General features: G+C 40.8%; 1 protein-coding gene across 4 annotated transcripts in view; it reads left to right on the top strand.

Moving 5' to 3' along the window:
- The first annotated feature begins 574 nt into the window (after positions 1–574).
- The window catches only part of Csnk1a1 (casein kinase 1 alpha 1), a 33,798-nt gene continuing 22,117 nt past the window's right edge, over positions 575–12,255 (top strand). For 2 of the 4 annotated variants that reach the window (XM_028774185.1, XM_028774186.1), the window contains exons 1-2: positions 575–1,139; positions 1,750–1,856. In XM_028774185.1, the coding sequence (XP_028630018.1) occupies positions 1,017–1,139; positions 1,750–1,856 (230 nt within the window). In that variant the 5' untranslated portion in view covers positions 575–1,016. The remainder of the gene's footprint in view (positions 1,140–1,749; positions 1,857–12,255) is intronic. The other 2 variants (XM_028774184.1, XM_028774183.1) reach the window with 1 other exon arrangement.

The raw sequence follows: 12,255 nt of genomic DNA, 5'->3' as shown, positions 1-12,255 counted from the left end.
GAGTTAGCAATATTTCACGGAGCCTTGGACTCTAATTACTAGTAATCAACAGGGATCGCTAAAACCTGAACCACTTCCTAAACCCAGCTCGCCCAGAGCAGCTTTTCTCTTTCCATCAGAGACCACAATCTATTTCGACCCACTGTGCTGGAAAAGGACGGCCCCAGAGTGACCTGAAAAAGGATCAAAGGCTATAAACCGCTTCAAACGCGGAAAAAAAGGTCACTCAATTCCTAAGGAGACCAGAAGCTTTCATTGGCCACATTTGAAAAGAAGGTGACTCCCTAATGCGCTCTCCTGACGCACAGCAAGACACTGCCCTCAGGGTCCGAAGTGACTAACAGGTAGCAAGAGCCGCGGCCGGCCGGAAGTAGAAGTGAGCCCGGGCGGGGAAGAGGACAGGCCGCACCAGGCCTGCGCAGTCCGCAGGTATCTCAGTGCGCAGGCGCAGCGGGGCGTGACTGGGTGACGCTAGGAGAGTGGGCTGCGACTCTCGCGAATCCGGTTCCGCCCTCCCTTTCTCAACCCACCCTACCGAAAGAGCGCCCGAGATCCCTTTCCCAGAGTGCTCCGCGCCGTGAAGAAGCGGCTCCCGGGGACTGGGGGCATTTTGTGTTGGCTGGAGCTGGAGTAACAAGATGGCGGCATCAGCGGAGTGACGGGTTCCCTCCGGGCCGGAGCCGGCGGCAGTGGTGGCAGCGGTACCGCCGCCCTAATTCACCGCGCCCCTTCCCCAGCCCGCGACGTCGCCGCGAACGCGAAACAGCGGCGACCGCCCAAATACCAAGTGGCCGAGCTTCAGCAGCCGCGACCACCCTTCACTAACTGCGGCCTGGCCCTAGCGGCGGCGATCCGGCTTCTCTCAGCCGCCTTTGCGCCCTGTAACGCCAACAAAGCCTTGGTTTTAGGTTGCCTGCCGCGCTCTTCAGTTCTGCCGGGTGGAACAGCCCCGGAGGCTTCCATCCTCTTCCAGAGGTGCCGGGGCTTGGCCCCCGCCTCCGTCTTCGCATCTCAGGATGGCGAGCAGCAGCGGCTCCAAGGCCGAATTTATCGTCGGTGGGAAATACAAACTGGTGCGGAAGATCGGATCTGGCTCCTTCGGGGACATTTATCTAGCGATCAACATCACCAATGGCGAGGTAATCACTTGGTTCGGGGGGAACGTTAACGCTGGGCTTTTTTTCACCCCAACCCCCCTTAGTACTCCAAGCCTCTTCCCACTGCACGCACGCACGCACGCACTGGGGAGTCCAGAGCAAGCCAGTTTTCCTGGCTTAGCAGCCTCCCCCACTATTTCCCAAAAAAGGAAAAACCCGATAGAAAAGGAAGGGTAAACTCAGAGGTTTTCCACTTTGTTCAAAGTATCTTATTTTAACCGTTAAGATGAGAAGGGCGAAGTCGTGTGATCGCCATGGTTTTCTTTGTATTTCTTAAATTTAATCTGAGGTTCTTGTTCCAGTTATAACAGTTTCCTTTTAAAAGTATCGCCTTACGTTCCAAGGTTGCCTGTTTTCTGGATGACTCCTTTCATTCACTTTAGATTTAGAGGACATGGAAAGGGTTCGCCTTTGCCCCCCTGAAAAGGCCTTTGAGGCTGCTTGTGCTTTGTAATTACTGAGGTAGCTTTCCCCATCTTTTCACGTCCTTGTAGAGGCGACTAGAAGCAAGCATTGCTAACATTTCTTCTCGTTTCCCAAGTGAGTTTGAATCTGTAGGGATTTTGATACCATCATCCCCTTTCCTCTGCAGGAAGTGGCAGTGAAACTAGAATCCCAGAAGGCCAGGCATCCCCAGTTGCTGTACGAGAGCAAACTGTATAAGATTCTTCAAGGTGGGGTTGGCATCCCTCACATACGGTAAGAACCTTTGAGCACGTAGTCGATCACAGAGGGAATTGCGAAATGTTGAAAGGGGTTGAGGCTGGTAATTGGACCCGATGAATCGGTGTTGGTAATGAGTCCTCCAGATTCCACAGTTAACCGTAATCGTTGAGTAATTTTTAGTTCTTCAACTTAGTTTGTTCCACTGCTTCATTTAGCTTCTGTCATTTTTCCACTTCCCGAGGCTTTCATTTGCAGTTAACTATGCGGGTCGTCTTTGGTCCCTACGCGGAAGTGTTGGCTTCTTGCTATTTTTAAGGAGACCTTTGGTGTTCATACGTTTGTCCCCTGAAGTGGTTTTCAAGGTGTGGATGTAACTGAGTTTAGTCTATTGGGGTTGCTATCGGAGCTGGTTTGGGAAATGGCTGCTCTTTTGTTGTGTTTTTGTTCCAACATGTCTTCCTCCTCCGCTTAGAAAATGGCGGAGCGACGTGACTCAACCCCCATATTTCTGCCTTTTTCTCAGCTTGGAATCACAAAATAAGCTTCCTTTATTAGCCTTAAATGGATTAACCTTGAAAAGCCAAGAGTTGAGTTTCATAAGGCCATGAGATTCTGGGAACGAGATGACATGGCTATGTGATCTCTGCAGCAGATTCGACATAAACTTGTGAAATTGTACTCATGTAAAATTCTTAGCCCTGTCCAATGCGTTCGTTGCTTTTTTGCTTTTGTGAATGGTAATGTTTGATGTTTCAGTTCCTACAAACTTTATGTGTAATGGCAAAGGCAGTTTTGAACAGCACCAACTGTTGAAATCTGCTGGTCAGCTGTATAAAAGAAAGCTTCACTTGACAACAGTTTGATAAATAGTTTCAACCTGTTGAATTATTTTGTTGGTAACACTTAAAGGGAATTAGAAAGGAATGAATGGTAAATAGAAAATAATCAGGATAGAAACTGCTCTTTCAAATATTTTAATGTTTTAGAATAATTTTAAATTTTGTTTTTGAAATTAACCTTTAAAAGTATAGTTTTAAATCTCAACTGTTTCCTAGCAGTACTCACAGGTAGCATTTGCAAATGGAATCATAGATGAGAAGTAAATGGACTGTTACATAATGTATTCTCTCTTCTATCCCTCCCTCCCCTCTGCCTACAATGGGCATTGTAGACCAACCAACTACCCTGGGCCTGGAACTCAGAGATCAGCCTGCCTCTGCGTTCTTAGTGCTGGGAATAAAGGATTCAGCCACACCTGGGCTTTTTTCCCCCTTTGAATCCTCAAAGAATTGTCTTCAACCTAAATAACACTACTTTTAAAAACAAATTTTTTAAAAAAGAAAACGTTTTAATAAAGATGTTGGAAGGTAAATACACCACTGATCATTTGTAAATGAGCTCTTTGAAAATTCAGATTTATGTGGCAAATACTAAAGTGAAATTGGAGGAGATCTAAGTTTGAGCTTTGAACATTTTTTGTCCCTAATATACACAATCATGGGAGGAAATAAAGCCCTCAATCTCCACTGATTTGTTTTCATTACCATTGTTTTTCCTGGGATTTCTTAGAAGTACAATCACTGTACCAGGTCATTTGTATTTGATTATATATATTGCCCTCTGTTGAGAGAGTTATACATTTCAAAAAACAGTCCTTGCCTTTTCAGTGCTTAAAAAAATGCTAATGTGTTATTCAGTCTAATAGCTTATTTAAGGGCCATGCAGATACAGATCATTAAGGGCTTTGAGTAGTATATTAAATAAGCAGATGAATAAACTAACTTGGGAGCAGACTAGTAGGTGCCTACTATAAAATGGTGAATGCAGAGAGAGTTAAGGGCTTTGTAAGTAAGCTTTCCTTGGGTGTGGCTAAATAGGATTAACCTGGCTTTTAAATTAAGGCTTCCTGGGAAAGGAGATGAGATTTCAGGAAGAAAGCTTGGTAGACTGGTCGGGGAGGGCATCCAAGAATAGATGGCTTCTGGGAGTGGTTCCTAGGGCAGAATGGTAATTAGGGAGGGGTGGGGAGAGTGTACTGGGATATTTAGCAGTGGTAGGAATGGGTACATAGACACAAATAAGTGTGTTGGGTTTTGGTTTTGTTTGTTTTTAATTATTTTGAGACAAGGGTCTCATTGTACAGTTCTGACTGGCCTCAAGCTCAGATTGTTTTGTCCTTCCCTCTCACTGGTTTTTGTCTATTCCTCAGTATTTCTATGTCACTTATGCATACTAGATAGATAGACAGATAGGCCCACACACATATAATATTGGTAAATACTGAGTTGGCTGCTAAATAGAGCAGTCTGTTTTATCCATTAATTGATATTAATTTAAAATTTAAATTTTTACCTCATTGTACCCATCCCCCTTTCGTACTTTGGTTTGTGTGTGTACATATAATCTGTTTATAAGATGGACTTTAGGATAATCTGGTATATCCTAAAAGAGACTCAGTTGCCTATGAAGATGGTGGCCCCCCTTCCTCTGTACTTTGAGGGACTTGCAGCCACTTAGAAGTCTAGCATCAAGAGTATGACATTCAGTTGTATGCTACAAGAAACTGATTCCTTTGGCTTGTGGGATATCTGGAAGCTCATCTAGAATCTCGTCTGTTGTCTTCCTTTGCTATGTGCTGTTCTCAAGTCAGTTCACTTTCTCTACAGAAAAAAAACTGTTTTCATAAACAGGAAGAGTTGTTACCTAAGTGGAAATGGTTAGGGATTGGATATTTGAGCTCTAGATCTGCTCAGGGCTCTTGAAGCTAAGGTGATCTAGAGTCAGTCTCTTAACCTCTTGAAGGCTCATCAGCTTCCTCATCTATACAATTAAAAAATTACTAATTTATTAATGTTTTTAGTTTTGTTGGGGGTGGAAGAGTGCTGAATAGAAAGAAATGTTGAGGAGGCTCTGCAGTTAAGAGCATTTAAGGTTCTGAATTGAGGTCTCAGCACCTGCTGGGTTGTTCACAGCTGGCTCCAGCTCCAGTTCCAGGGGAGTGTGATGCCCTCTTGTCATCCAGGCACTTGGACTCCCATGATACTTACATACTTATACCCTTTTACTACCAAGGAAAAAATAGGAAATGTATTCTTCTGGGAAAAGAACTCACTTCTTCCCACCTTTTTTTATGTTCAGAAGTTTGGGTGTGAATAAAGATTTCCTATTAAAAGTGTTTTTGATTGCTTATTTAATCGCAGACCTTTCAGTTCATGAGTTTTTAAGGCTTCCAGGTGATAGTTACAAGCATTTTGTTTTTCAAAGTTTGGTGCTATGTCAAAGTCTTACCATTAAATGTTTTTTTATGAAACTACCTCCAAGACTAATAAATGCTGCATCTGCTTCTGGCAACTTTTAGATTAACTATTTAGAAGGACATAATGGTAAAATGTACTTTTATAGGAAAAGTGTGTATAAGAAGGTGGTTTAGGTATGGGAAAATAATTTTTGCTTATGTTTTTCAACTACATCTTCCTGCATTTGCACTTATGAAGCACTAGTTAATACAGTTATTGCTAAAAGAAGAAGTTTAAACAATTGCAGTCTTAAACTTCTGCTTTCAAGTATATACGTTGTGAATAAGGTTGTCATGTTATAGAGGAAAACAGCTGTTGAAGGTGTTATGAAAATGACTTCTTTCAAAGTGTACCTAAATTCAAGTGTACTAGAAATGCTTTGTATTGTTAATTTGTGGGATGGTGTTTTTGAGCTGATAAAACCTGAGAGAACATCTACTGACACAAATTTAAAAAAGAACATCTGATAAATTTGAGTTCCTGGCTCCATGTTCTCCTGAGAGCCATTATCACCTCGATGTCAAGGTCATATCTTGCCTGTTCTACACTCCACCCCTTTATTTGATACTGAGAGAGGCATGCTTTCTCAAGTACCAGTATCCCATGGAAGGAACAATATAGCTAGGCTTGGTGGCTCATGTCAGTAATCCTAGCATTTAGAGCATTGTGAGGCCAGCCTGGGTAACAACATTAGGACCTGTCTGCAGAGGAGAAAACATGTATAGGCAGAAGTCTAGAATTTGTTGCATCTTTTTAAGTCAGGGTCTCACCATGTAACTTGTCTGACTAGGAACTCAACCTTGTAGACCAGGCTACCTTGAACTCTGATATCCTTCCTCAAGAGTGTTAGGATTAAAGATGTTCTCCACTACTTTTCAGTAATTCAGCCTTGGGTTATTACTAAGTAAGTTACTTTTGCCTATCTTTTATAAACTACAATCTGAATTTTTTAGGGTAATTTTTATATTATAATTGTGTGTCCATTTTTTTCTAAATTTGGTAACTGACCAAAACAAAGTACTAACAATACCAAAGCCTTCAAGTTGCTAATCTGCTTCTCACCTTAAGTTCTCTGTAGAAATTACCTGACAAAATAATTACGTGGCTGTGATGCTCCTGGTTGAATTCTCAGTGATAGTTAATAACTTTAACTTGATTCACTCCCTCTAAAGACCTAGAATATTGCCATTCCCTAGTCTTGGTGACCAGTGAGTGGAGATGTATTGTGGCTGGTTTAATAAGGACTTTGAAAGTGCCATACAGAAAGAATTAGTTGAAAAGTATTAGATATTAAAATGGAAAAGGCAAAAGCCAAACTATTTGAACCTAGAAGTCCATAATTTTTGAGGCAAGAGGTTCAAGAACAGCCTGAAGCTACATTGCTAATAATAATAATAAAGCAATAATAATTAACCAAACAGGAAAGAGCTCAGTAGTTAAGAATGTGTACTGCTCTTACAGGAGATATGAATTATATTCCCGACACCTATTTTGGGTGGCTAATGACTAACTCCAGCTCCAGGGAATCCAACTCCTCTGTGATCACTCCACTCGTGATTCATATAAACATTTTGGAAAAATAAATAAAATGAAGAACAAGAGTCACACTATTCAAGCATTATTTGTTAACTACCTCTTAATCACTACAAGAGTCCTATAAGTTGAGAGTTTCATATAAAAATAACATAGTATATGACATAGATATTTAAGGGCCTTTAGGGTGATTCTGATGTGGAAAAATACTGGACCATACTACACTATGTAGGATAACTATTGCATACTACTTACTGATTGGCTTACGACTTAAAGAGGTCCTGTTAGGTGGGTCTCAAGTTTGAGGCTAGCCTGGTCTACAGAGCCAGTTCCAGGCCAGCTAGGGCTGCCCAGGGAAACCCTGTCTCAGAAAAACAACAATGGACTTTTTATGTGCTTAGAGTGCTATGCTTCTAACCTCATACAACCAGATGGTTTGGTGATTTTTGTTGTTTGGTGTGTGTGTGGAGGGGAATATCTAAAACTGAATTAAGCTACAATGGTTTGAAGAAAAAACAGGTCTTACTCAGCATAGCCTTTGGGTATAAAGAAGCTCTTACTGTGACTTGATTTTATGTGTCTGCTTGCTTTTTTTTAAATCCAGCTATAGGAATACATAAAAAAAGAAGTAATTGATACATGTATGGTTAAGTTCTTTAGCTTCTTTCTTTTTTTTTTTGTTTGGTTTTTTGTTTGTTTTTGTTGTTGTTGTTTTTCGAGACAGGGTCTCTCTGAGTAGCCCTGGCTGTCCTGGAACTCACTCTGTAGACCAGGCTAACCTCGAACTCAGAAATCCGCCTGCCTCTGTCTCCCAAGTGCTGGGATTAAAGGCGTGCGCCACCACCACCCGGCAGTTCTTTAGCTTCTAATGTTCTCCAGTTCTAATACTTGTATTAGACTAAGACTGGGCTAATGCTCTTTCTTTTGCCTTGAATACTGTTCTAAAGAAACCACTGTATCCTTGAAATTTAATGTCCCAGAACTGTGTGTGATAGAACACACACGTAATCTCAGAATTATAGGCCAACCTGGGCCACAAGTGAGACCTTGTCTTGAAAAAAAAAGTTCTTTAGTTTATAAGTTTAATTGCTATCTTAGCCATTGAAAATGTCTAGGTCAATATCAAGAAGGGGGTTGCTGCATTCAGTATTTGTGTGGTGTGTGCTTTTTTTTTTGCTTGCTTGTTTGTTTGTTTTTTAAGAAAATGGCTGCTGGGCAGTGGTGGCACACGCCTTTAATCCCAGCACTTGGGATGCAGAGGCAGGCAGGTTTCTGAGTTCGAGGCTAGCCAGGGCTACACAGAAAAACCCTGTCTCAAAAAACCAAACCAAAAAGAAAAAGAAAATGGCTACAGTGGCTGAAGTATAGGTAGTATAAATTGCCCTGTGTTTAATTTGTATTGCCTTTAAATGTACAGTGGAGAAATTTACAAGTGAAATTTAAGAAATTGTCCTGTGCTCCCTTATCTGAAATTGAAAAGCTTGGAAATAGTTTTTTTTCTTTTTTTCTTTTTCTTGTTTTTTGGTTTTTTGGGTTTTTTTTGTTTTTTTGAGATAGGGTTTCTCTGTGTAGCCCTGGCTGTCCTGGAACTCACTCTGTAGACCAGGCTGGCCTCAAATTCAGAAATCCGCCTGCTTCTGCCTCCCAAGTGCTGGGATTAAAGGCGTGCGCCACCACCGCCTGGTGGAAATAGTTTCATTAGAAGTGTCTCATATGTAGTACTTGGTAAAAGTGTAGGGAGAACCTTCTGGACTAGAGTTCATGCTTTTATTAATATCATTCTCTACTACTTCTTTTCTTCACATTATTTATTACTGTTTTGTTTAGTTTGAGATGGGGGTTTTACTGTGTAGATGAGGCTGGCCTCGAACTGAAGATCCACCAACCTTATCATCCCTAGTGCTCGGATTAAAGGTGTGTGCCATTCCTCGACGCCTGGCTTCCCTTTTCTGTTCTTCATTATGCCTTTTATTTTCTGGTTGGAATTGGTTTTGTGTGGGGGCTGTTCCTATCACCAAATTGTCCTTGGTTAAATCAGTGTTCCAGTTTTGAATTTGTGCAATTTTAATTCAGAAATGAATGTTAGCTTCAAATAAATCTATAATGGTTGAAACTGTCTTTTAAGTTAATATACTTAAACATATAAGCATGCTTATATACAGCATGTCTAAGTAAGTTATATATAAAAATGTTTTTTTTCCTATGAATGCCCACTGTGTAAAAGTTTAATTGTGCAAGTTTAAAATAGGCACACTTCAATGCAGAATTTTGTGTTCTGAGCATGTGTTATGAATCAAGCATTGGCACCAGTAACTTTGACTTCCTCTGAAAATTAGGACAACCATGTCTAATTCTCCAAATGAGATTGAATGTGTAAGGGCATAAGAATTTTCTTAATTTCAAGAGGAGATTGAATGTGTAAGGGCATGAGAATTTTCTTAATTTCAAGAGGATAGTATATAAGAAAGAATAAGTTTCAAACTGTACATAGAAGTACTCAGTTTCTTTCATTGGTCATTGTGTTAAAATTAGAGGTGTCTGTTTCTATGACAAAGCACCACGACCAAAAGCAACTCTGGGAGGAGTTTATTTTAGCTTAGAGTTCCATAGCACAACTGGGAGAAGCCGGGGTAGGAACTTGGAGGCAAAAGCTGAGTCAGGCCATGGAGGATTGCTGCTTGCAGACTTCTTTACAGCAGCATTTAGGACCACTAGATCGGACTTGAAGGACCTGGCTCACCTTCAGGCAATCTAGTGGAAGTATTTTCCAGATTAAGGTTCCCTCTTCCATATGACTTGTGTGAAGCTGACATAAAACTCTCTAGCACAGTCAGATTCAAGGGACAGATACCTTTAAGGATGTCTGTTTGAATCCAGTGAAGTGAGCCTTTCTCAGACCTATAGCTACATGACATGGGTCGAGAGATGGCTCATCATCTATTCTTGGGTAAGAGCATTTGTTGCTTCTTGAGGATTGGAGCTCTATTCTAAGCACCGAGATGGTGGCTCACAGTCATCCAAAACAATCTCTCTCTCTCTCTTTCTGTATATACACATATGTGTGTGAATATGTTTGTGTGTGTACACATACATACATACATACATACATGCAAAGAGTTGTTTGTCTTCCTTCTGCTTCCTGAATACTGGAACTACAGGTATGGGCCACTACTCAATACTTTCAATACTAACATGAGAAACAATTCCCTTACAGCCTCTCTCAAATGTTAAACTTTTGGTCATGAGCCTCCATAAATACTCCAACTGTCCTTAAGATTTCTATAACTTCTAATTATAGAATAGGAGAAATATTAGAAATAACTTAAAATGACAGTTTGCTAATGAAAAGCTTGGCCTGTTTAATGTGTGTGTTTTATTTTTGTCATGTACAGAGTTGTACAGTCATTACCATAATCCAGTCTTAGGGTATTTTCATCATATTCCTCAATGATACCCTGAACTCATTAACAGTTATTCTCTATTTCCTTGCTGGACAGAGGAAGGCAGCAGTTTTCTTTTCTGTATGTATATAGTTAGTTGCCTATTAGGAAAATACTGATCAGGGTCTTGGACATAAGACAGTGGGAAAGTGCTTGCTTGGCATCTGGGGGCCTCTGGGTTTGGTCTACCACACCCAACCAAAAGAGCAAGACTGTGAATCATTTGTGCTGGACGTGCAGATGATGGCTGTATTTTCCACTTCCAATGAATAAAGGTATTGTAATACTTGACTCTCTTGACCTTCAGTTGTCTACACCTTGTCCCATAGTACTAACACTGTTATCAGTGCTTAAAGTAGTGAGAACAGGACCTACTAGAACAATTCATTCATTGTGATTTTTGTCAAACTTTAATAAGAATGCATAGCTTTAACCAAGAGAAATGCAAATAAATTAGCGGATATAAAATGGTTTTTTAGTGAATTAAATAGTGAAGAAGACAAGGTTACTGATTCTTCTTTGTAATACAAACCATACTGGTTACCTGCAGTTTATTGTGACCATTCATGCTTTCACCTGACTCAGTAAAAGTAACTTATTCTCAAGTAGAAATTTTTGTCTGAAGGATTACTGCCTCAGTCTGCTACCCTAGGCCTAGTCCTGGAAGCTTCTAGCCTCTATACAATCTAATGTAGCCCTAGAATGTTTTCAGCCTCTGAGAGTTACTGCTGAATAAGCTTGCCCATTCTTAGTTCTTTCTGATCTCTGGCTGGCAGATTCAACTCTGCTATTCTGTCTCTCCAACCTGACTGAATCAGTCTTGCTTCTCTTTCTTGTCCTCTCCAGAAGTACTCTGCTTGGCCTCAAACTAACTTCTAGCAATATGTTCTGATCTTGTGGTCCCTTCTCATTCTCTGGCTTATTCTGTCTTCTTCATCTGTGTCTAGTTTGTTCTCATTTTGCCCTTTTTGAGCTGTCTGTAAGGCCCTCCCAGTAGAAATGCCTTGATTCCTGCCCCCTCCCTGCATTGCACCTCAAGTAGCTTTCCTTTCCTCTCATAAGAGTTGGGCATGGGCTGGCGAGATGGCTCAGTGGTTAAGAGCACTGACTGCTCTTCCAAAGGTCCTGAGTTCAATTCCCAGCAACCACATAGTGGTTTCACAACCATCTGTAATGGAATCCAATGCCTTCTTCTGGTATGTCTGAAGACCAGTGTAGTCATATAAACAAAATAAATCTTTAAAAAAAAAAAAAGAGTTGGGCATATCCTATTCTGTCAAATTTTTCTCTGATGTATCACATCACTTTGCCTGACACTCAGTTAGACATTTTCATTTCTTTTTTTTTTTTTTTTTTTTTGGTTTTGTTTTTTTGAGACAGGGTTTCTCTGTGTAGCCCTGGCTGTCCTGGAACTCCCTCTGTAGACCAGGCTGGCCTCGAACTCAGAAATTCGCCTGCTCTGCCTCCCAAGTGCTGGGATTAAAGGTGTGCGCCACCACTGTCCAGTTTAGACATCATTTTCAAACATGAGTGCTTCTACAAATTAACTTTATCTTCATTGTTTGGGATTAAAGGTGTATGTACTAAGGGTGTATCTGTATTCCAGCCAGAGGGATTAAACGTGTGTGCTAAGGCCAGAACACAACTAGTGACAGGCTTTTCAGTAAATCTTGGTGTTCACAGTGTGATCAGATATCCTGCAACAAATCTCTATAGTACGATTAAGGAGCAGTCTCATTACTTTTTGGAAATTAATATTTTAAGTCATCATCTAAAGTTTTTTTCTCTGACAGATCTTTATTTGACTATTACGTATTGCATGGTAAACAAAGATAATTGTGAAAGAAGATATTGTTCGGTTTTGTCTTGTTAGCTACTATAAACATCAAATTCATAAGTGTGCAATAGTTTGAGTGGTGTTTCAGGCTTTATGCTAATGAGAGACATCAAGAAGTACATACAACAATGCCCTTCTGCCTCTTTCTCCAGCTCTTAAATTATTTGGGGATGTTCCCTGGGCCTTGGAGAACGACAAGGTATAGAAGTCCCATTTAAGGCCCATTTTCAACAGTTAATGTCAGCATTTTGACCAGTTAGGAGGCTCTACAGTTAGCCCCTGACTCACTGCAAAAAGTAGCCTCTGACTGCAGCTGACTGCAGCTG

The sequence above is a fragment of the Grammomys surdaster genome, unplaced genomic scaffold (assembly GCF_004785775.1).
Source record: "Grammomys surdaster isolate TR1022 unplaced genomic scaffold, NIH_TR_1.0 239, whole genome shotgun sequence".
NCBI classification, from domain to species: domain Eukaryota; kingdom Metazoa; phylum Chordata; class Mammalia; order Rodentia; family Muridae; genus Grammomys; species Grammomys surdaster.
Note: the sequence above shows the minus strand (reverse complement) of the source record. Positions and strands in the feature narration are given on the sequence as shown.